The sequence below is a fragment of the Pipistrellus kuhlii genome, unplaced genomic scaffold (assembly GCF_014108245.1).
Source record: "Pipistrellus kuhlii isolate mPipKuh1 unplaced genomic scaffold, mPipKuh1.p scaffold_m20_p_25, whole genome shotgun sequence".
NCBI lineage: Eukaryota > Metazoa > Chordata > Mammalia > Chiroptera > Vespertilionidae > Pipistrellus > Pipistrellus kuhlii.
Genome location: NW_023425524.1, coordinates 8,620,050 through 8,644,483, shown reverse-complemented (window position 1 = coordinate 8,644,483; position 24,434 = coordinate 8,620,050). Strand labels below are relative to the sequence as shown.

The following is a 24,434-nucleotide window of genomic DNA, read 5'->3' as shown; positions in this document are numbered from 1 at the left end:
GCATACGGCCCCAGAGCTGCCTCTGGGATCCTGGCCTGCAAGACTCCGGGCACCGAGGAGACCTGGGAGAAGCGGGGGAGCCACCCCCAGACCCCAGGGGCTGTGCTAACTCCAGGCTCCGCCTCCCACCAGGCCAGTGGATGGCCTCCCTGTCAGCCAATGCGCTCACAGCGTCCGGCCCCAGGGCTCCCCCTCCTCAGGGGCCACTGGCACCGAGCACCTGAGACATCCTTCTGAGAGCCTGGGCCGCTGGCTGGGGACCTGGACAGACAGGCCCGGCCGTGAGGCCAGAGCCAGCCCTCGGTCGGCGCAGAGGCTGAGCCTCCTCCTGCCGGGGGCGGGGGCCTGCCCTGCAGCTGCCTCGGGACTGCGGCGGCAGACAGGGACCCCCGCCGATGGGAGGGAGCACCGGAGTCCGCTCAGCCATCCACCGCCCGCCCACAGGGACTAACCGCACCGCCAGGCGCCTGGGCGTAAGCTGGCCTCTCACCGGGAGCGCCTGCGAGGGCTGGGAGCAAAACGATGCCCTGAAGCAGGTGGTTGGCCTTTTTATCTGCCCTCCCCCCGCCCATGCCCACGGCACTGACCCTCCCTCATGGATTATCTCCACCGGTGCACCCTTCCCCCTCGGCCGGACTCCACAGTGATCTCCAATGACACATGGGGCGAGGGGCACCGGCTGGGAACCCGCCAGGGGGCAGGTCACGGCGGGAGGACAGCGGGGGGAGGACAGCGGGGGGAGGACAGCGGGGGGAGGATGGGGGAGGACAGAGGGAGGAGGACAGTGGGGGGAGGACAGCGGGGGGAGGATGGGGGAGGACAGTGGGGGGAGGACACTGGGGGGAGGATGGGGGAGGACAGTGGGGGAGGACAGCAGAGGGGAAGACAGTGGAGGGGAGGACAGCGGGGGAAGACAGCGGGGGAGGACACTGGGGGGAGGACAGCAGGGGGAGGATGGGGGAGGACAGTGGGGGGAGGACACTGGGGGGAGGACAGTGGAGGGAAGACAGTGGAGGGGAGGACACTGGGGGGAGGACAGTGGAGGGAAGACAGTGGAGGGGAGGACAGCGAGGGAGGACAGTGGGGGAGGACAGCGGGGGAGGACAGTGGGGGGAAGACAGTGGAGGGGAGGGAGGACAGCGAGGGAGGACAGTGGGGGAGGACGGCGGGGGGAGGATGGGGGAGGACAGTGGGGGGAGGACAGTGGGGGGAGGACAGTGGAGGGAAGACAGTGGGGGGAGGATGGGGGAGGACAGTGGGGGGAGGACAGCGGGGGAGGACAGCGGGGGAGGGGGGAGGATGGGGGAGGACAGGGGGGGAGGACAGCGGGGGGGAAGACAGTGGAGGGGAGGACAGTGGGGGAGGACAGTTGGGGAGGACAGTGGGGGGATGACAGCGGGGGAGGACGGGGGGAGGACAGGGGGGGAGGACAGCGGGGGAGGACAGTGGGGGAGGACAGCGGGGGAGGACAGTGGGGGAGGACAGCGGGGGAGGACAGCGGGGGAGGACAGCGGGGGCGTGGGGAAGGGGGGGCACTCACTGCCGCCCTTGCTGCTCTTCTCCATGCGGTACTGGTACAGGTGCAGCGTGAAGAGCATGTGGGAGCTGCGCAGGTCCTCCTCCTCGCAGTCCTGCCGGTGGCCCCGGCGCGCGGCCAGGGCGGCGTCCAGGAAGAAGGCGGCCTTCTCGGCCGTGGGCGCCCGCAGCTCGCTCTGGTTCTGCAGCTGGAAGGCACGGAGCAGCTGAGCCGTCCGCCCGGGGCCGCCCGCCAGCACAGCCCGCGGCGTGCCCTCCGCCCGCGTTCGCCGGAGCACGGCCCCGCACGCGGCTCTCAGCTGCGTCCGTTCACTGCGAGGCCTCCCTCGCCGGAGGCGTGCATTTCCCTCGTTTTACTAGGTCGCTTCTGTGAACGGCAGGTGTGCAGAGCAAACACACGGCCCAGCCGTCGGCCTGTGACCCAGCAGGTTCCCCGTCAGGGCACATGCCCAGGTTGCAGGCTCGATCCCAGTGGGGGCGTGCAGGAGGCAGCCCATCAATGGTTCTCTCTCTCTCACTCTCCTTCCTTTCTAAAATAATATATATATATATATATATTATTATTATTATTTTTTAAAGCAGCCCTTGCCAAAACCAGTTTGGCTCAGTGGTAGAGCGTCTGTCTGCAGACTGAAAGGTCCCGGGTTCGATTCCGGTCAGGGGCATGTATGCTGGTTGCGGGCACATCCCCAGTAGGGGGTGTGCAGGAGGCAGCTGGTCGATGTTTCTCTCTCCTCATTGACGTTTCTAGCTCTCTGTCTCTCTTCCTTCGTCTCTGTAAAAATCAATAAAATATATTTTAAAAAAATTTAAAAAGCAGCCCTCGCTGGTGTGGCTCAGTGGATAGCGCATCGGCCTGTGGACTGAAGGGTCTCAGACTTGATTCCAGTAAAGGGTGCATGCCCAGGTGGTGGGCTCCGTCCCCGGGGGGTGGCGTGCAGGAGGCAGCTCATCAATGATGCTCTCTCATCACTGATGTTTCTCTCCCGCTCCCTCTCCCTTCCTCTCTGAAATCCATAAAGATATAAAAAAACAAATAAAAAAGCACATGGATGTCTCTGAGCCGGAGCAGAAGGCCGTGGAGGACAGCCCACCAGCACGGGGGCCATCCGTTCGCCTAACCCCCCGGGAGGGGCCTGCGTCTGAGCGCACCGGTGGGGCGGCTGCAGGCAGGGAGACGGGGAGGGTGATTCCACTTCTGTGATTGGCCTCGCGGCGCCCAAAGAAGTGGGAGAACTCGGCCAGCTCAGCGCGACTCCCCGTTTCCCCAGCGATTTAATTCAAGCCGATCCGGAGCACGTTTCCTGGCATCGTCATACGCATGAAGTCAGTGTCAGGGACGCAGGGAAACACCAGGAGGCCTGGATGCCTCCTGTGCCTCGGTTAACGAGGGACGTCTGTTTTTATCTGTAGTCCCTGGGTCCACGTGCACCGCATCCACACTAACGGGCTAGAGCCGGGGGCGGCTCTTTGGCCCCTCGAGTGTGGCTCTTCCACAACACGCCACGGCCTGGGCGAGACTGTGTTGAAGAAGTGGCGTTAGAAGAAGTTTAAGTTTTTAAAAATGTGGCTCTCTCTTGCCAAAACCGGTTTGGCTCTGGATAGAGCGTGGGCCTGCAGACTGAAAGGTCCCGGGTTCGATTCCGGTCAAGGGCATGTACCTTGGTTGCGGGCACATCCCCAGTAGGAGGTGTGCAAGAGGCAGCTGATCGATGATTCTCTCTCATCGATGTTTCTAACTCTCTATCCCTCTCTCTTCCTCTCTGTGAAAAATCAATAAAATATATTTTAAAAGAAAGAAAGAAAGAAATGATTATTTAAAAAATAATAAAAATAAATAAATAAATGTGGCTCTCGAGAGAAATGCCAGTCATTGTGCTGTTGGTATCTGGCTCTGTGGATGAATGAGTTTGCCGACCCCTGGGCTGGAGATGGCGTCATGGGCCCCGTGTCGGAGCCTTGCCCCCCCCCCCCCCCCGCCCCGGGCAGTCACAGAGCCGGAGGGAGGGTGTCACCGTGCGCCGGGAGCAGAGCGTGCGAAGGCCCGGGGTCCGAGGGGGTGGTGGCAGCGGTGCCTGGAGCTTTGTGCTCCGAGGGGGGGCCTCCTTGGGAAGCGTGTGGGAAATGCACCGTCGAGGCCCCACCAGGCCTGCCGAGCCGGCGTCTGCATTTTAACAAGGTCCCAGCGATGGACACGCCACTGACTGTGCAAGCTCTGCTTCCTGGGTAATGAGCGGCTGGGAGGGGGGGGGGGGAGTGTAAGGGGTGAGGCCGGGAGGGTCCATGTGGGGCCTCGTGAGTCACGGAGAGCTTGGGATGGAGCCTCCTACAGGAACGGGGCCTCTGCTCAGGGGAGAGAGGGGGTGCTGTCCCTCCCTGAATGCCTGCCTGGGGGTGGGGGGGCCAAGGCCGGAGAGCCTGCTGCTGGGGCCTGGACAGGGATGCCCCACCTTGTGCCACCATCGGGCAGCAAGAGGGAAGCACCGAGCACGGGAGCGGACCTCTCCTGGCTCCCAGGTGCCACGCTGGCAGCGCGGTCCTCACCGGACAGCGCTCACGCTCACGCTGTTTCCTGCAGTAGGACTGACCCGCCCTAAGCCAGGCTGGGAGGCCGGCACAGAGCCGTGGGCAGCCCCGTGGTGGCCGCGGCCACGTGTGCGAGCAGCAACTATTCCCGTAGGTTTTAAACAAAAGGAAGATTGTGCCCTGGCTGGTGTGGCTCAGTGGATAGAGCATCAGTCTGAGGACTGAAGGGTCCCCGGTTTGATTCCAGCCACGGCCACATGTCTGGGTTGCAGGGTCAGTCCCCAGCAGGTGCAGGAGGCAGCCGATCCATGATTCTCTCTCATCACTGATGTTTCTCTCTCTCTCCCCCTCTCCCTTCCTCTCTGAAGTCAATAAAGAAATATATTTTAAATAAATAAACAAACAAAAGGAAGATTGCACTGTGTCCCCCCACCCCCACCCCCTGAACAGGGTGTAAAGGATGGAAATTCAATTTCCCCCAAATGCTACCCCAGTGGAGAGTCCTGCTCGCTGTCAGTGACATCCGGGCACAAACATTTAGGCGGGCGAGCAGCCGTGTCAGGCCACGTGGGCGTGAACACGCCTGAGCCGCCTGGTGCCTGTGCCCGGGAGGGAGCCCGCCTGGGGAGCCAGCCCCGGAGGCAAGCCGAGCCCCAGATCGGATCCCGTACCCAGGAGCCCGCCTGGGGGGCCCACCCAGCCCCCGATCCCGGCCCCGCGCCTCGCTCACCTGCGTGCCGCAGACCGGGTCCTCGCACAGGTACACGCCGGGGGACTGGCCGTCCTGCAGGCTGCCGGTGGCCACCTCGGCCAGCAGGTCGCGCAGGCTCTCCTCGCGGCCCCACACCTCCACGGCCGACACGCGCACCGAGAAGCGGGCGCCCGTCTTCTCCTTGCGCTCGTTGATGAGCTTGAAGAGCCAGGCGATGGCGCAGGGGATGATGCCCAGGCTCTGGGTGGAGTCGTCCCTGCCGATCATGGTGTACGACTTGCCTGCGGGGCCGGTGGGGGGGGGGGGGAGATGGCGAGTGAGCGTCCGGGCGGCTCCGGCCTCAGGAGCGAGGGCCGGGCGGCAGGAGAGAGGCATGGGGGCGGGAGGGACGGGGGAGGGGAGGACGGTGAGCGGGACGCGCAGCGTTTGCCAACAGTGACCCACGGCCCCTTCCCAGCGTTCCTGACAGAAGGGCTGCAGTCGGACCTCAGAGCCACGGCCAAGGACGCCACGGAGTCACCAGTGCCTCCAGGGGGACCCCGATGCCAATGCCCCCTGCTCTGCACAGTCTGGCCCGGAGGAGCGGGAGGCAGGGCTCACTGCTCTTCGGTGCGTCATCTCACCGCCCACCCCCTGCACCTCACACCCCCTCAAGTTCAAGGCCCTGTGTCTCTTCTCCGCAGGAGCAAACCCAGTGAGCCCGGTCAGGGCTCCGATCAGAGATGGAGAAGAGGAGGGGGAGGGGAGGAGGGAGGGGCCTCCGTCCCCCTGGACCTGCCCTCCAGCGCCAGGGCCTCTGGCAGCGTCTGGGCCAAGGGACACTCTCACTCGCTCGCCCGGCCGGAGGCGAGGCCCGTGCACAGGCGGCCAGGGTCAGCGTGGGGGAGGCCCCTGCAGAGGTCGGCTGCTGCCCTCCCAGGTGCCCGAGGGGCGGGCGGGGCTGGAGGGGGGGAAGCGAGGCCGCAAACGGCCCATAGTGCAGCGTGGCCTGGGCTCTGCTCGGAGCGGCTCCTGGGATGGGTACGTCAGCTCCATCTCCCACCCAAATCCTCCGGAGGGGGGGGGCGTGCTTCCCAGCAGCCCCTGCTCAGGGGTACATTCTCCTGTGGGTTCGCTGGGTGTGACCCTGACCTGGACCCCACGGGAACCACCCCACGCTCCATGCTCATCTCCGGAGCTTAGGCTCCCCTGGATGGCGGTTCCACCCCGAATGGACACCTCCTCTCAGCAGCAGGATGCCCGTCGGGGTCCTCTAACTCGGCCCTCAGGGGCAGCCCCTCCTCCCGCCGGGGGACCGGGACCAGGAGAGGGGGCCGGGGAAGGGAGCCCGGAGCAGCACAGGGGACGGAGCCTCACGGACCCAGCTTGGCGTGGCCGAAGCAGAACAGGCAGCCGTCCGCCCCGTTGACCACGGACTGGATGACCTCGGCCACGGTGCCCGCGCACACCTCCGCCTGCGGAGAGAGAGAAGGCGGTGAGCGGGCCTCGCTGACGGGCCGAGGAGCCGGCTTCCCGCTCGGGGCCACGGCGCGCCCAGACGGGACCGCAACAGCCCCGGTGCCCCCCATCCCGCCGGCGTCGCACGCAGTAACCCAGGCCCCTGCCCCTCCCGGGACATCTCAGTGCTGTCTGCTCCCCAGCAGAGCCGTGGAGGGACACGGGAGCCTCTATGGACCTCACACACCCCCTGCCGCTATTCTGGCCTCCGGATGAGGCGTTTAAACGTTCCATTTGCTCCTGCTAACTAGATCCTTTCTCACACATGCGTGCTCGCACACACACGCACGCACACTCTCTCACACATGCACGTTCACACACACTCACACATGCATGCTCACGCTCATACACACGTGCTCACACACACTCATACATGCACATTGACACACACTCACACATGCATCCTCACACGCGCTCGCACACATGATCACATCTGCTCGTGCGTGCTGCATACTCTCACACACTCATACATGCACACTCACACATGCATGCTCACGAGCGCACACACACGCTCACACACCTGCTCATATATGCATGATCACACGCTCATACATGCATGCTCGCACACACGCTCACACACGCACGCACATGGGCACACACACCATTATAAACCGCCAGCCTTTCGAGGGGAACGGGTGACCTTGGGGGTCACTCAGGAAGGGACCTTGAGAACAACCGTGGTTCTAATGGAGGCAGGAGGCTGTGATTCCTGCTTTCTCTCCCCACCTCCTTCCTCTCTCTCCTCCTTTTCAGCCTTTTCTTTCTCTCTGCCCCGATACAGTCAGCGTACACACTTCCCCCGCCAATGACACACGCTGACTCCCGGCGTGGGGGGCGCGCGGGGGCAGGCTCTGAGGGCCGTGTGCATGTCCCACTGACCCCCTGCTCCGCGCCCATCCCCCACGGCCTCGGTGCCTTCTGGGGCCACGCCGGTTTCTGGTCGCCTCCGTAAGCCAGGCCAGCTGGGGCTGCCCCGCCGCAGCCACAGCCACTGAAGGACACAGGCTGCCTCATAACGGCGACAGGAGTCAAGAGGCTGGTGTCCTGCCCGGCTGGTGTGGCTCAGGGGTTCAGCACGGACCCATGAACCAGGGGGTCTCAGTTCAATTCCCGGTCAGGGCATGTGCCCAGGTTGCAGGATGGATCCCCAGCAGGGGGCCTGCAGGAGGCAGCTGATCCATGATTCTCTGTCACCACTGATGTTTCTCTCTCCATCTCCCTCTCTCTGAAATCAATACAAAAATACTTAAGCTAAAACCGGTTTGGCTCAGTGGATAGAGCATTGGCCTGCAGACTGGAGGGTCCTCTCCCTCCCAGCACGGAGCCAGACCTCCTGGAAGCATCCAGAAGCTGTGGGAACCACAGGCGGCGCTGCGGTCAGCGCCACGGCCACCCAGCGGCACCGGGGGACGCGGCCCGGCCATGAATGGGCTCCTCAGAGCCAGAGAAGCCAGTGTTCAGAAAGCACCTCTCTCCCCGACCGAACGGAAAACCCCGCCCGGCAGCTGTGGGTGGTCTCTGCTGCTCGGCTGGGGCACCGTCCAGGGGGAGGAGGGCAGGACAGGGCTGACTGGGGTGGGCGCCCCAGGATCCATCATACCCCGGGGCCTGGGCCACGCCATCCTGGGGCCACAGAGTCTCGATGGAACGCGCCAGAGGCTGAGCAAACTCTGCCCTCCTTGGACACAGCGGAGACAGAGGGAGGAGGCTGGGAGCCCACCCCATCCATCCCTAAAACCAGCTGCACAGACGCGGGGCCGCAGGGAGCGTGCAGGCTGCGGCCCACAGGGCCACCTGGAGTCACCTGCGCCAGCCCCAGAGGAGGCAGGGGGCCCCGCGCAAGGACAGGCCGAGGCCCTGCCCGTGTCCACGGAGAAGAGTGGCCAGTGACTGTCCATCTGCAGCTTGTTAGGAGCCTCCAGCGGCCCCTGGGGGGCACCAGCTGCTTTTTTGAGGCCCGCAGACTCGGGGGGCCCTGCTGAGCCCAGTGCGGGGAGGGCCCAGGCCCCAGGCGGCCCTGCTCTCCCACGGGGAAACCCTCCCCACCCTCTCACATTCCTATAGAATAAAAGGCTAATATGCAAATTGTCCCCTCCACCAGGAGTTCGACCAGCAGGCAGGCCGGCCAACCGCCCATGTCCCCTCCCCCTGGCCAGACTGGCGGGACCCCACCCAGGCATGAATCCATGCACCGGGCCTCTAATATACATACACACACATACATACACATACATACACATACACACACATACATACACATACATACACAGACATACACAGACATACACATGCTGAGTGGCCAGATTCTTATGATCTCTGAACGCATAAGGATCTGGCCACTCCGTGTATGTATATCCTAGTGGTGCTGGCGGAGGCGGGCACTGCGGGAGGCGATGAGGTCGCGGGTGCGGCCTCGGGACTGGGATGCAGAGAGAAGCCCCCAGGCTCGGGGTCCCTCCCCCCTGTGAGGCCCCAGCGGACATGCTGTTTGCTAACCAGGAAGGGGTTCTTGCCAGACACTCTGACCTCAGACTTCAGCCTCCGGAGCCACGGGTCTGTGCCATGTGGTGTGGCAGCCGAGGGGCTGGGTGGCCTCCATGAAGCCAGGCCAGCGGGGGCTGCCCCACCGCAGGCAGCTGGCCACAGCCACGGCCACTGAAGGACACAGGATGCCTCATAGAGGCGACAGGAGCAAGAAGGTTCTGTCTAGACGTAGCGTCAGGCGGCTGGTGTCCTGCCCGGCTGCCGTGGCTCAGGGGCTCAGCACTGACCCTTGAACCAGGGGGGTCAGACCCCAGCAGGGGGCCTGCAGGAGGCAGCTGATGATTCTCTGTCTTGTAGGACCAGAGGGTCCTAGGATCCCGCCTGCATCCAACCCAGCTCCCGGAAATGCTTTTTCCCTCTTACACCCCCCCCCCCCAGAGGTGGGGGCGGGAGAGGGGTCCCACAGGCAGCTGCCTCCATCTCAGGTCGTGGCCCTGACACGTCCCGTTCCCTCCAGGACCCCCCGCTTCCGGGCGGCACCCACAGCTGGCTTGCCCCTCCTTCTCCCAGGGAGCCGTCTCGGTAAAATCCTGGCACCGTGGTCCCGCCCACCACAGAACTCCCGTTACCCCAACGCACTGTGCCACGGAGCCCAGACCGGCGACCGGGGGCTCTGGGCGCCGCCTCCAGCCCATGGCAGCCAGCCCAGCCCAGCAGAGCGGGCATGCAGCGAGTGCGCAACGGCTCCGGGAACTGGCTGAGCACTGCCCAGCCCAGGGCTGGGGATAGGGGATGGGGGAGAGGTGGAGGGGGGAGAGGTGTGGGGGTCCGCACCCGGGGCTGGGAGAGAGGTGGAGGGGGAGAGGTATGGGGGTCCACACCCGGGCTGGGGATAGGGATGGGGGGAGAGAGGGTGGAGGGGGAGAGGTGTGGGGTCCGCACCCGGGGCTGGGGAGAGGGATGGGGGAGAGAGGTGAGGGGGAGAGTATGGGGGTCCGCACCCGGGGCTGGGGATAGGGGATGGGGGGAGAGAGGTGGAGGGGGGAGAGGTATGGGGGAGTCTGCACCCGGGGCTGGGGATAGGGGATGGGGGGAGAGAGGTGGAGGGGGAGAGGTGTGGGGGTCCGCACCCGGGGCTGGGGATAGGGGATGGGGGAGAGAGGTGGAGGGGGGAGAGGTATGGGGAGTCTGCACCCGGGCTTGGGATAGGGAAGGGGGGAGAGAGGTGGAGGGGGAGAGGTATGGAGGAGTCCGCACCCAGGGCTGGGGATAGGGGATGGGGGGAGAGAGGTGGAGGGGGGAGAGGTATGGGGTCCGCACCTAGGGCTGGGGATAGGGGATGGGGGGAGAGAGGTGGAGGGGGAGAGGGATGGGGGGTCCGTACCCGGGGCTGGGGATAGGGGATGGGGGGGGGAGAGGTGGAGGGGGGAGAGGTATGGGGGAGTCCGCACCCACCTGAGAGGCGTCCTGCGGGAACACCGCGTCGAAGGCGAACATCTTGGGGGGCACCTGGCTGCCCCTCTTCTGGAAGGCGCCCTGGCCCCCGCAGGCCAGGGGGTCGTACAGCGTGACCTGCTTCTTCCGGGGGTCCACCTTCAGGAAGGCGCTGGACTCGGCCGAGTCGCGGGCCGGCGGGGAGCAGATGCGCAGCATGACCTTCACCTGCAGGGGGGGGCGGACAGACGGACAGAGGGACAGACGGGACTGAGTGGGACGGCGGGTGCGTGGGACCCTCACGCTGTGAACCGGCATTTCCCAAAGTGCGGTGCCGCGCGTCCCCCCAGGGGCACGGGGAGAGTCTGGTGGGGGTACGCGTGGCACCGGAGTTTGGTGGGGATATGCACTGCACCGCGGCGCCTGATTCTACGTTCTCATGAGGACGAGGGGTGCTCAGCGTTAGGAAAATTATCGAAGGGGTGCCCATGTGTCAAAAGTTTGGGAAACACTGCAAACCATGACGTGCCCGGTGAGGCCGCGGCACGGGCCTCCAGGCTGTGGGGCTCCGGGGGGTGCTTGTGATGACCTGGTGGGCTACTCCACGTGCCCCTGGCTTCACTATAGAAACGGCACAGCAGGCCGAAACCGGTGTGGCTCAGTGGATAGAGCGTCGGCCTGCGGACTGAAGGGTCCCGGGTTCGATTCCGGTCAAGGGCATGTACCTTGGTTGCGGGCACATCCCCACTGGGGGGTGTGCAAGAGGCAGCTGATCGATGATTCTCTCTCATCGATGTTTCTAACTCTCTAACCCTCTCTCTTCCTCTCCGTAAAAAAATCAATAAAATAAATAAATAAAAAAGAAGAAACGGCACGGCAGGCTCCCGGCCTTCCTGTTCACGGAAAGTGGGGTGAGCGGCACCCCGGCAGCCCAATGCTGTCGATGGAGAGGCGGCCAGGACTGCCACCTCTCGGGCTGGTGCCGGCCCCGAAGCCACAGATCAATGAGCCGGGCACGCACACTAGCTCCAGGGTTCGCTCCCGGCCGCCGCTCGCCGGGACCCGCGAGGGGAAACCCACATCGTTAGTGTCATCGCTAGCGGCCGGCTCCCTCGTCAGCGTCTGAAGCGTGTCCCGGGAGCAGGAGGGGGCTCTGTGTGAGCTGCTGCTATTTGGGGTCCCATGGAGGGAGCGATAGACGCCAGCTCTGCGGGCATAGAAGCACGTCTCCGTGGGACGCTGACACCGACGTCTGGGGCTTGTGGCCAGCCCCTTCCCCACGCCCACGGCTGAACGTGGTGCCCACGGAAATGACGGCCTGCCCTGGGCTCGGACCCTGAGGTCTGAGCCGGGCGGAGTGGAGCTGAAGCCTCACACGCAGCTCCGGAGACTCCGGTCCTGGGACCAGGACAGCACTGACGCCCTGACCAGCTCTTCCCTACTATGTCGCTAGTTCAGTCCTACTATGTGCCAGGCACCGGCCTAGGCGTGAGGGATGCAAAGACACGCGGTGTATGTGCATGGCAGGGCCGACGGGCCATTGCTATGGCTTGATGTGGCCCGTGCTGAGCCTGGGCCGAGTTATTTTTAAACTCTGTGTCTGGCCATCTTCATCTCATCATGGGCCAGGGCTGATGCAAATTCCGGGGGAGCTTGCCAATTGTTGTTTGTTTGTTAATATATTTTATTGATTTTTTCACAGAGAGGAAGAGAGAGGGATAGAGAGTTAGAAACATCAATGAGAGAGAAACATCCATCAGCTGCCTCTTGCACACCCCCTCCTGGGGATGTGCCCACAACCAAGGTCCGTGCCCTTGACCGGAATCAAACCTGGGACCTATCAGTCCGCAGGCCGACGCTCTATCCACTGAGCCAAACCGGTTCCGGCAGCTTGTCCATTTTTTATGAAATATTTCAAATACACGGGAGTGCGCGTAATGAGCGAGCCACCTCCTGCCCTCACAGGCCTGCCCGCTGGGCGTGGGAACTAACTGGCAGAGCAGAAAGCTGAAGCGTAGCGTGTGCCCAGGGCCCCGGGCTGTCGGATGCCCGGCCTGGTGCCCGGCTGTCCTGGTCCGCACCCAGAAGAACGGTGTTCAGGGGAGGGTCCCGAGGCCGGGGCCACGGTGGACGGAGCACAATGCTGGGATGAGGGTCCAAATCTCGGACTCTGCCTCCTCCCTTGAAGGACATCTGTGAAGAAACAATTAAGAAACCCTGGCCGGTGCGGCTCAGGGGTTGAGCGTCAACCTAAGAACCAGGAGGTCACGGTTCGATTCCCGGTCAGGGCACAGGCCCGGGTTGAGGGCTCGATCCCCAGTGCAGGAGGCAGCCGATCCAGGATTTTCTCTCATCACTGATGTTTCTATTTTCCTCTCCCTGTCCCTTCCTCTCTGAAGTCAATAAAAGTATATTTTGGAAAGAAAAAAAATGAAACAAAGACAAGTAAAGCAGCATACAAATGTAAAATATTGGTCTAAAGAAAGGGGAAGGCAGGAAAGGGGGTGGGGGGATAGGGGAGGGGAAAGGAAGGGGTGAGGAGGAATGGAGGAGAGGGGAGGGGGGGAGAGAGAGAATTCATATTCCTTTCTCTATCAAATTATTGACACCAGAAGCCTTTCTCCTAAGCTTAACTTTAAAAATTAAAGCAAAAGATTATTTATTGAACACACACATCCAAGGCAGCAGAGAGCAGAGTGTCCCCACCTCCCCCGGTGATTACATCAAAGGGTATAGTTTGCTGGCAGGTCTGTAAAGGCGAGGAACCCACGTGAAACAGGATCTGAGCATCTGAGCATCCGAACAAAGGGACCTGAGCTCTTCCCGTACTCGGCTCCGTTCTTTTCTGTCTGATCCGGTGACGAAGGGGCTCACAGCATCTGCTAGCGACCCACGAGTCACTTCCGGGGATTCTCCCAGCATTCCACGGGAAGGCTGGGGAGGCGGGAACATGAACCGCACCCCTCCACGTGTGCTCTGCTCAGCCAAGAAGCTAGCACCCCCCCACCCCGCCCCTGTCCTGTGTGAGGACCGTCCGGCAGAGCTGCTGGAAAAGATGCAATGAGGTGTCCATGTCTAACCCACACAGCAGGAGACGCTGGGCCATTCCCTGGCCTGGCTTACAGAGCACCTCCTCTCCTGATACCATGTACGACTCCACCGCTGGCCCACCATGGCACACGGGACCTCCCCCCCCCCCCCCTGAATAAGACCTCCCCTACCCCCTGCGACTTCCCCAATGTGCCCGCCTCACCAGATAGGGGAGAGACGCAAACTAACATTGGGTTTGATAAAAGGCAAAGGTTTAAATACTTTTCTAATAACATCTCGAGCAAGGATCTGAAGTCACTCTCTCTGAAGGAAGACCTCAATGGTTTTGTGGGACTGAAAGTTTCCGGAAGTTTCCCAGGAACCACATCCCCGCGGCCATGACCTTGGAGGGCCCACCCCCAGCAGGGGAGGGAGGCCAGCAGGGAAGTGACTGCGGGGGTTTGTAAACACATTTGCACCGTCAATGTCGCAGGAAGACACAGTTACCGGTAAGAATGGCAGATCCAGCAGGAGAAGGCGGGGCTAAGGGGGAGAGATCAACCAAAGGACTTGTATGCATGCATGTAAGCCCAACCAAAGGACATAGACAGCAGGGGGGTGGTAAGGACATGAGAAGGGGGATGGGGGGACTATAGGGGGATAAGGACATATTTGTAATACCTAAATCAATAAATGGGGGGGAGAATAGTAAAAAAAATAAATAAACGAATGGCAGATCCACACCTGCCGGGCACAGTATTGCTGCTAGTTACAGAGCAAAACCAAACTGGGCTGAATCTCTTTGCATAGAACACAGTACTAACCCTTCGTGACCTATTCCAAGGTCATGGGGTGTAGTCACTGCAGGAATGCAGAGTGGGGGGACCCAGCACAGAGTTTGGGGGTAGGGGAAGGATGGGGGGAGACCCCGGGGCCTAGTCTGGGGCAGTGTCTGCTCTGCTGACAAACCAGCGCCTGTCAATCAGCTCTGGGCACCACCACCGCCATACGGTGTCTAACAGCCCACAAACCCCGCCCGTACAAAGGACCACCTCACGTAGCTCCCCGGCAGCCGTGTTAGGGGACATCCCCACAGTCGCTCCCCGCACCCCTGCCTGGAGGCTCAGGAGGCTGAGGCCGGGCACCTCGGAGGCTGGTCCAGGGCCGGCGGCCTGGCAGAGGGGCAGGGAGTGTCCGGGTCGAGCCCAGCCCAGCGGGGCCAGAGCACGCTCTCCGGGGCTGGGCCTGGGTGAACCCCCTGAGCAGCCGGAGGGCTGTCCCTGTGCTGGGGGGGGGGGGGACGCTGGCTCTCAGGGGAGCCGGTGGGTGCCCCCCTGGGGTCCCAGGCAGCCAGCGATGAGCCGCGAGGCCCCCCGAGAGGGAGATGCTCCTGGTGGACGCCAGGCTGGGGACGGTGACAGCGGCGGCACAAGGAGGCCCAGGGAGGCCAGCGACGGGGCCGGGTAATGAGATGCTCCCCAGACAGAAGCACCCGGGGAGCGGGGGCCGGAGATGCCCCGAAGAGCCTGTCAGCAGGAGCCTGTCGCCGGCAGGGACGGTGGCGCAGAGCGAGGACAAAGCCGGGAAGGCCCCGCCTGAGGCGCTGCATGAGCTCCTCACCGCAATCAGCCGGCGGCACAGCGGTGGCTGTGGGAGGAGGCGGGCGTCCCGGCCGGCTGTCAGCAGAGGCCGGTCCTCACAGCTGCCTGTCTGTCGGAGAGGCCGCGCTCTCGCTCAGGGTGGGAGCTGATTAAGGAGCGGGTGAAACGCATGCTCAGGGGCAGCAAGCCGGGGTACAGCACGCTCAGGGGCAGCAAGCTGGGGTACAGCACGCTCAGGGGCAGCAAACTGGGGTACAGCACACTCAGGAGCAGCAAGCTGGGGTACAGCACGCTCAGGTGCAGCAAGCTGGGGTACAGCACGCTCAGGGGCAGCAAGCTGGGGTACAACACGCTCAGGTGCAGCAAGCTGGGGTACAGCACGCTCAGGGGCAGCAAGCTGGGGTACAGCACGCTCAGGGGCAGCAAGCTGGGGTACAGCACGCTCAGGGGCAGCACGCTGGGGCAGGAGGGAGGCAGGACCTGGGGTCCTGAGGCATCCAGGGCCCCTTGATTGTTAAAGGCTCTGGATGTCAGCGCCCTTCCTGGACCATGTTGGGTACGGCCTGGGGCTTGGGGCTCACGCTCTGGAGACGGACGGCTGGAGTTTGAGTTCTGCCTGGCCCCTTATTTATTTATTTATTTTTTATATTAATCCTCAACCAAAGATTTTTTCCCATTGATTTTTTAGAGAGTGAAAGAGAGCGGGAGAGACAGAGAGAAGCATCGATGTGAGAGAAACACATGGACTGGCTGCCTCCCGCAGGAGCCCTATTGGGATGAAGCCCCCAACCCAAGCATGTGCCCTGACAGGGAATCGAACCATGACCTCCTGGCTCCTAGGTGGATGCTCAGCCACGGAGCCACACCGGCTGGACATCTTTTGTTTCTCTTTTGGGTTCGTGACAATCGGAGAACACGGAGAGAGGAAGTCGCCGTGGTTATTAGCCTGTGGTTCCTGCGGTTACTTTATCCACTGAGATCCCCATTCAAAGGACAGAACAGCCTGGGAGGAGGTTCTGAGGCGGCAGCACGGGGGCTCTTCCTGAGCCAGAATCCTTTCCGGGGTGCCGGGCTGGATTGGGGTGCTGACTGCCAACAAAGGCCCTTTACCTCCAAACCCCACGCACCTGCAGCAGCTGAAGCTCTAACGGACCTGTCGTTAGGGAGCAAAGAGGCAGGAAGCACTGCCTCTGCCTCTGCCGACCCCTCTGTCGTCATGGAGACGCTGTGGGCCTGACACCTCAGGACCAGGGGACAGCTGTCTTTCTTGCAGCCACTTTGTTGTAAATATGTTATAAATACAAACATAAGACCCCGGCTTGCTAGCAGCCTGACACTCCACTCCGTGTCTCCTCACTCCCTGCCCCCTCCTCCTCGGCCCAGGACTCTCCCTGTCCCGCTGGGCCTGGCCTGTGACCTGCTGAACAGCAACCAGGAACTCGGAGAATACATCAAGTGCCCCCGTCAGGAGAGGCCCGGGAACCCCAGCTCTCACATGCGCCCTGGGATTTTGCAAAGCCACGCAATCAGCAGCCTAGGGGAAGGAAGGCCGGTTCTGGCACGAATCTTTGTGCATCGGGCTTCTGGTAAAGATGTATTTAAAAGGACACACAGAAGTGGCTTCTGACTATTGCACTGATCCGCTTGAGTAGAACTCTTGAGTCGTCAATGAAACAAGATGTGTCAGCCTTAGGAAGGAGCAATCGTGTAAGAAACTTTTTAAAAGGAAGAGGAAGAGGGATCTAGGCCTGACCATGACCGATGAGACCCGGGGTTGGAAACGTTCTCAGGGCAGGCTGCCCAGAATCTAAGCTCTCCTATATTTCTGTGGGGACGGATCGGAGGGGGTCCTTACGCTGACTGGCGGGGCAGGGAGTGTATCTGGATTTACAAAAGAAACGGGGTGAGTGCATACTGACGCTGGCCTCGCGGGGGGACGGGGGGCTATTCCCGGGACAGTCTTGGCAGAGAGCCTGGCACATGGTCGGGCTCGGTGAGGGCGGCTCTGTGATTTCCCTCTGACGGAGTCTCGGGTGGGGAGGATCGAGGAGGGGCGAGAGGAGGGGTAAGAAAATCGGCTGGAAAAAGAGGTGGACGTCAGACTGTGGGGAGGCGTCTATTCCAAACTCAAGTCTGTCCTTCCCCCGGACAATGGGGGCGCTGAAGGACAGAGAAGGAAGGTGACCGGGAGGCCCCGTGTCGGTGCCCCGGATCCCAGCCCTGGGAGCCATGCCCTCCCATCGGGAACGCAGCGCAGCCAGCACGGCTGGCATCTCCACCCGGGGCTGCTGTGCCCGCAGGGGGCACGCTGCTTCGGCTCATATGTCACAGCCCAACTTTTACAGGTGTGCCGGCCGCGTGTGCCGCGTGTGCACGGTGGGTCTGCGTGGATGACACAGCCGTGCAGTGAGGAGTCTGTGTGTGTCTCCGGGCCTGACCGGGAGAACAATGAATCACTCAGCACACCGATAAATAGTCACACGCCGGCCAGCGAGGCTCCCTGCTGACCACGGAGAGCGAGCACGCCAGGCTGTTTGCCTTCGCGATGGAAGGCGGCTGTGCACCAGGCCCGGGAGGGGCCACAGGCTGCCGTCTGAGCAGGAGCAGGCCAGGCGCACAGAAGCTGCCTGACCGACACACAGCTCTGTCCTCTACCCCGGACACTCCCCTTCCCTGAGCCTGATGCTCGGCCCCCGGTCCCATGGGCGCCTGGGGGTCTGTCCCGCCGGGGGCAGCGCAGGGAGAGAGAGATGGAAGCATCAATGAATATTTTCTGAGGCAGCTGGCCCTCTCATGTGCTCTCCCCACTGGGTTCAAGTAACCAGGGCTTCTCAGAACTGATCTCACAAAGCCACTGGAAAGCTCGTTCTTTCTTTCTTTTCTTTTCTTTTTTTCTTTCTTTCTTTCTTTCTTTCTTTCTTTCTTTCTTTCTTTCTTTCTTTCTTTCTTTCTTTCTTTTTCTTTCCTTCCTTCTTTCCTTCTTCCTTCCTTCCTTCCTTCCTTCCTTCCTTCCTTCCTTCCTTCTTAATATTTTTATTGCTTTCAGAGAGGAAGAGAGAAGGAGAGAAAGAAACATCAATGATGAGAGAGAATCATTGATCAGCTGCGTCCTATACATCCCTCACAGGGGATTAAGCCCACAACCCGGACATGTGCCCTGACCGGGAATTGAACCCTGGCCTCCTAGTTCATAGGTTGACGCTCAACCACTGAGCCATCTGCCTTATTGAAGGACAGCAAGCCACTGGGTCTGAAGTGACCTGTGGAGACCCAGGGCCTGGAGCCCCTCCCAGGGTTCAGATGCGGTGGGCTGGGTGGGCCCGAGGGTCCGCATTCCTAGCGAGTCCCAGCTGCTGCTGATGGTCTGGCCGCACCTTCTCAGGAAGTTCACGGGCTCACCCCCCAGGAGCCTTTCCCTCAGACCCCACTGCGACTCACAACACAATTCACGTGGCTGTCCCATCCTGATTAATTGTAAAGATTCATTGTAAAAATTCTGGCAGCTAGAGAAAGGTTTTTGCACTGTCAAAACAAAAGTGGCATCTGGCCTGTGTGGCTCAGTGGTTGAGTGTCAACCTACGAACCAGGAGGTCACGGTCCGATTCCCTGTCAGGGCACAGGCCCCGGACTGCTGACTCAATCCCTGTGTGGGGTGTGCAGGAGGCAGTCGATCAGTGCTTCTCTCTCATCATTGATGCTTCTCTCTCTCTCTCTCTCTCTCCCTTCCTCTCTGAAATCAATCTACAGTAATAAAAGAGAAAAATGCAAATTGACTATACCTTCCCAACGCCCACCAGCCAATCAGGAGTGAGTATGCAAATTAACCCAACTAAGATGGTGGGGTAATGTGCATACACAGGTGCCAAGCGGCTGGGGGTGGGACACTTGCGTCATCACCAAGACAACAACGCAGGCATTTCGCGCCGCCCCAGCCACTCGGGGCCCCTGGGCAGCGTGGGAAGATGGAAAGGCTGCTCCAGCCGGAGTGAAGACAGTGCCAGCAGCTAGAGGAAAGAAGGCCCATTCTTACACGAATCTTCATGCATCGGGCTTCTGCTAAAAATATACTTAAAAGAACACGCAGAAGTGGCTCCTGACTCTATTGCACTGATCCGCTTGAGGAGAACTCCTGAGTTCTCAGTGACACAAGTTGTGTCAACCTTAGGAAGGAGCAATCGTTTAAGAAACTTTTCTAAAAGGAACCCAGTCCTGCATCCGTGCTATTAGTTTCTGTCGCTTTTGCCTCCAACGGCTTTTACTACCTACCACCATGGACGCATAAACATCCCACAGTAAAAACCAAACCAGCTCGTCCTGTAGACTCTTTTCTCCTTTCTGCAAACAAACAATTACTTGGGACTGGATAGAATTATGCTCATCGGGAAAATCAATACGAGAAAAAAAAAACACCAACAATTGCTTCCAGACCATTTTCCCCCCCTGGAGACACACCCCGGGCTCGGCAGTGTGCGCGCGCGTGTGTTATGAGTGCCGTGAGGACGGCGTTTAACGCTCTGATCTAACATTTTCTGGAATCAATAAGCATGTCGGTTGGGCAGATCGGTCAATATGTACTTGGGATGGAAAACAGTTATTCAAATGAGGCGACGAGGGCTCCCATCCCCGGGGAAGGCCCCTCCGCTCCTGGGTCACGTGCGTCCAGAAAGAAGCCTGAATTGGACGGGAGGATTTCAGAATCGCCCGTCACTGAACACACGCGGCCCTCCCAGGGGCGGCCGAGGACGGTGCTTTGTTGGGGAGGTGGAAACTGGCACCACCACCACCACCACCACCACCACCATCCCCCCACCTACCCAGCCCCTTTTCTCCAGCTTTGACACTGAACGTGAGGCCGCTGATGGAACCCAGACCCCCCGCGAAGGCCGGTTGGGTACCAGACGATCTTATTACGATGCTGCCCACCTGTGACACAGTCCAGATGGCGAAGGGCCCCGGGCACATTAGCGGGGGCCCAGCCATCGCCAGGCGGCAGAAGCTGAGGTCACACACTCGCATGTGTGATAAGGAGCATCCATCTATAAAACCAGAGTAAATGGGACGGTAATGTGTTTTCCCCAGAAGGTCAAGGTTAGGGTAGGGGCGCCTGGGTGGGGCCAGGATGTCTGGGTGGCGGCGGAGAGAGACTCTTAGCCGGGCCGGTACGCAGAGTGCGCTGGTTATGCTCCAGGCAAACTGCCCTCATATCCCAATCTGTAAAACTGCCAGTGCTGCTGAAAACCGGTTTGGCTCAGTGGATGAAGCATCGGGCAGAATCCAGGGTCCCAGGTTCGATTCCGGTCGGGGGCATGTACCTTGGTTGCGGGCACATTCCCCGTAGCGGGTGTGCAGGAGGCAGCTGGTCGATGTTTCTCTCTCATCGATGTTTCTAGCCCTCTCCCTTTCTCTCTGTAAAAAAATCAATAAAATATATTAAAAAAATAAAACTGCCAGTGCTTCGGAGGCCAGTCTGCGTCTTAGGTGTCCTCCCCTCCCCGCCCGGCATCCCTGACACAGCTGCCACCCAGCTGGAGCCCAGCTCTCCGATCTGAGAGTCAGGAAGGAGAGACGGAGGTTTGGAGAGATGGGGTCTTTCCCCCGAAGGTTCTAGAGGGGGCTACCAAGGGAAGTGAAAAGCATGAATGGAGATAGGAAGGAAGAGGAAGAGGGATCTAGACATGATCGTGACCGATGAGACCAGGGGTTGGAAATGTTTTCAGGGCAGCCTGCCCAGAATCTAAGCTCTCCTATATTCTGGGGGGGACGGGTTAGAGGGGGTCGTTATGCTGCCTGGCAGGGAAGGGAGTGTATCTGAGTTTACATAAGATACGGGGTCAGTGCATGCTGACGCTGGCCTCTCAGGGGGACGGGGTGTGCACAGGGGTGTGGGGGAGGCAGAGGATGCTGCCGGCCCTTCTGCTCAATGGCAACTCTTGCACGTGGTCCCCATTCAGCAAGCATCTCACCTCTGCTGAACCCCCACACCCCCTCCCAGCTGCCCTGTCCAGGGGGCCGGTTACTGTAACCCAAGAATGAGGTCCAGCCGAAACCGGTTTGGCTCAGTGGTAGAGCGTCAGGCTGCAGACTGAAGGGTCCCAGGTTCGATTCCGGTCAGGGGCATGTACGTTGGTTGCGGGCACATCCCCGGTGGGGGGTGTGCAAGAGGCAGCTGATCGATGTTTCTCTCTCATCGACGCTTCTAGCTCTCTATCCCTCTCCCTTCCTCTCTGTAAAAAATCAATAAAATATATTTTAAAAAAAGAAAAAGAATGAGGTCCAGGGAGCAGACGGCTTCCCTGAGGCCTCACGGGAAGCAGCATCTGGAAGGGAGCCAGCCCCAGCACTGGTGAAGGTCATCTGGCCAAGGTCATCTGGTCAAGGTCATCTGGCCAAGGTCATCTGATGAAGGTCATGCCCATGTCCCGCCTACCGACTTCCTACCCGGCGGGGCCCAGGCAAGAGGGTGTGTAAGAACCTGAGATCTAGGGTGAACAGGGTTCGCCGACCGTGTCTGTGGAGCTTCGGCTCGGTTTCCGGAATTCCCCGGAGCCCCCTCTGCCTCGGGTTGCTGCGCTTTATGGAAAGATATTCCATTCCTTTCGGAAAGCACAGGCTCTGATTGGGGATATTGAGGGGCTTTTAAAACTTAAATTAATGGCCTGGCAAGCTGTAAAACAACTCAAACTTGTGTGAATTTGTACTCAGGGATTCTTCAAAAATCGTAAGTTATTGACGCGATGGGCTGTAACAAGACTTTTTAAAAAATATATATATATTTTATTGATTTTCCACAGAGAGGAAGGGAGAGGGATAGAGAGCTAGAAACGTCGATGAGAGAGAAACATTGACCAGCTGCCTCCTGCACAGCCCCCACCGGGGATGTGCCCGCAACCAATGTACATGCCCTTGACTGGAATGGAACCTGGGACCTTTCGGTCCGCAGGCTGACGCTCTATCTACTGAGCCAAACCGGCTTCGGCTGTAACAAGACTTTTGAAAACTGTTCCGCTCCGTTCTTCCGAACTCCCCTGCGCAGCTAACGGACAGGTTGCCGGATACGATGCCGCCCTGGTGGGCGCAGGGTAGACTCACAACGTGTGTGAGCCCTCCATGAAGAGGGTGGCCAGTCGCCCAGCGGGCACAGGCGGGGCTCAGGGTGGCACCATGGCCGCATGGCGGTTAGCGACCTCCACCCGTTCATGGATCTGGCTCCAACGGCCAGCGCGTGTTTGCCAGGTCTCAGCGGTTGCCCGGATGGACTGTCACGCCTGTGTCACCTGCGGTTGCGTCGGCTCTGACTCCCAGCCTCCCACGGAGTGAGTGGGGCCCACAGCTCCCGTCCTCCGCCCCTGCAGACCAGCCGGGGCTTTCTCCGGGAGTCAGCCCCTCTCCCACGGGCGCTTCCTCGTTTCCTGCTGCCTCGCGTTTTCGCCCAGAATTACTGTCTTCTCCTCAGAACCCTGCCTTCTCACGGCACGCGCCTTGCTCTGCTGGAGAGTAAGAGGCACCTATGCACACCGTCCCGTTTACAGATCCGATGCCTGAGGCACAGAGAGCTCAAGGGATGTGCCAAGTCCAATACGTGCATGGGATGAACCAGCGGGGCGAGGCATTGACGCATGTGCGGCCATGGACTCTTACAGGAACGGACTAACCCGGGACTGAAACCCCCTTCAGCCAACTTGCCCATACAAGCCTCTCACCAAATGGAGATCAAGGTAAGAGGACAGATGGCTGTAAGCCAACTGACTCTGCTCTTTAACACACACACACACACACACACACACACACACACACACACCTCTATCTATTATCTATCTATCTATCTATCTATCTATCTATCTATCATCTGTTTATCCGATCTATCATCTGTCTTTATCATTATAATGCTCAAGGATGTATTTGCATGAAACTCAATGCTCTTTGGCTCTTTGTCTCATCTACAGCCCTTGGTTTGAACTTGGGGGAAAACAGGGGGCAGAGGACCTGGTGACTACCCGTCTGGGAGGTCTCTCTGGTGCATCTGAAGAAACCGTTTCTCATCGTTACTCAAGCCGAAACAGGTGTGGCTCAGTGGATAGAGCGTCAGCCTGTGGACTGAAGGGTCCCGGGTTCGATTCCGGTCAAGGGCATGTACCTTGGTTGCGGGCACATCCCCACTAGGGGGTGTGCAAGAGGCAGCTGATCGATGTTTCTCTCTCATCGATGTTTCTCTCTATCCTTCTCTCTTCCTTTCTGCAAAAACAAAAAATCAATAAGATATATTTTTAAAAATTTGTTACCCGAGAAGGCCAAAAGGGCGTCCCGTTTGCTCTCACCCCACGGTTGGAATCCACATTATAGCCACCCAGCTGGGGAGTGGGCCATATCCACCACTGCCCCCCGTGTCCACGCGGCCAGAACCTGGCCGGCCAGGGCAGCCGAGAGATGGCCTGCCCGGAGGAAACGGATGCCATGGGCTCGGAGCAGAAGCACGCGGTGGCAGAACACACCGCGCGCTGTCAGCAGCGGAAGAGAGGATCTGAAATAGCCTCTTGCTCTCCGGCCGTTATTACAGCTCAGAGGAAGGAACAAGGGCAGCAGATAGGATGGGAATGGATGGGGGAGGCAGGGGTGGGAGGTGTCAGCTATCCCCATCAGGACAAAGAGGGATGGAGAGATGAGGCAGGGGTGCCTCTTAGTCTCAGCGAGTGGGAGGGCTATTTTGAAGGAATTGGTTTGATCCACGCTGGGCCAATTTTCCTCCGTGCCCTCCAGAGGCACCATCTGCCCTTGGCCATCCTGCTGGCCCGGGAGGCGGGCTTCCGGGCCACATCAGGAGGGAGGGAGGCGAGTCTCTGGATGCTTCCGTTTCTCTGGGTGAGAAACAGATCCTCCTCTGAGCCTGAGACCCAGGGGATATGGGCAACCGGCGTTACCCGCCCTGAGCTACCCATCCTCCTTCGTGAAACTCTTCTCAAAATTCCCCATGTGCGGGTGACAGCCCTTTCCTGTCTGGACCCTGAGACGCACCTGATACGCAGGTCGCATCCTTTCCTCGGCTTCCTTCAGTGTCAGCCATGGCTGCTGGGATATTTTTTTTTTTTTTTTAAAGATTAAGTTCAGAATCTTAAAAAAAAAAAAAATATATATATATATATTTGATTTCCTTACAGAGAGGAAGGGAGAGAGATAGAGAGCCAGAAACATCGATGAGAGAGAAACATCGACCAGCTGCCTCTTGCACACCCCCTACCGGGGATGTGCCCACAACCAAGGTACATACCGTTGACCGGAATCGAACCTGGGACCTTTGAGTCCACAGACCGATGCTCTATCCACTGAGCCAAACCAGTTTCGGCTGGGGATATTTTTTAGCATCTAAAGGGTATAAGCCAGGGTGCTGCTCAGCCAGGGTGCTGCTCGGCACCCTCCAACACACCAGGCACCCCCCCCCCCCCACCCAGTACTTCGCCGGTCCCCAATGTCAACAGAGCCGCTGCCGAGAAACCCTGATGCAGATTTCTGTTTTCTAATCGGTAAAATGAGAGGTTTGGATTAGATCATTTTTGGAAAAACCACTTTCAGAGACAAAATTCTGAAATGCAGATGAAGATCTGGGCAAGCCTATAATTTCG

General features: G+C 60.0%; 1 protein-coding gene across 2 annotated transcripts in view; it reads right to left on the bottom strand.

Moving 5' to 3' along the window:
- Positions 1-24,434, bottom strand: part of KIF26B (kinesin family member 26B) — a 286,996-nt gene that overhangs the window by 33,359 nt on the left and 229,203 nt on the right. For both annotated transcript variants that reach the window (XM_036453379.2, XM_045587135.1), the window contains 4 exons: positions 10,211-10,417; positions 6,135-6,228; positions 4,793-5,055; positions 1,541-1,724 (listed from right to left, as the gene is read on the bottom strand). In XM_036453379.2, the coding sequence (XP_036309272.1) occupies positions 1,541-1,724; positions 4,793-5,055; positions 6,135-6,228; positions 10,211-10,417 (748 nt within the window). The remainder of the gene's footprint in view (positions 1-1,540; positions 1,725-4,792; positions 5,056-6,134; positions 6,229-10,210; positions 10,418-24,434) is intronic.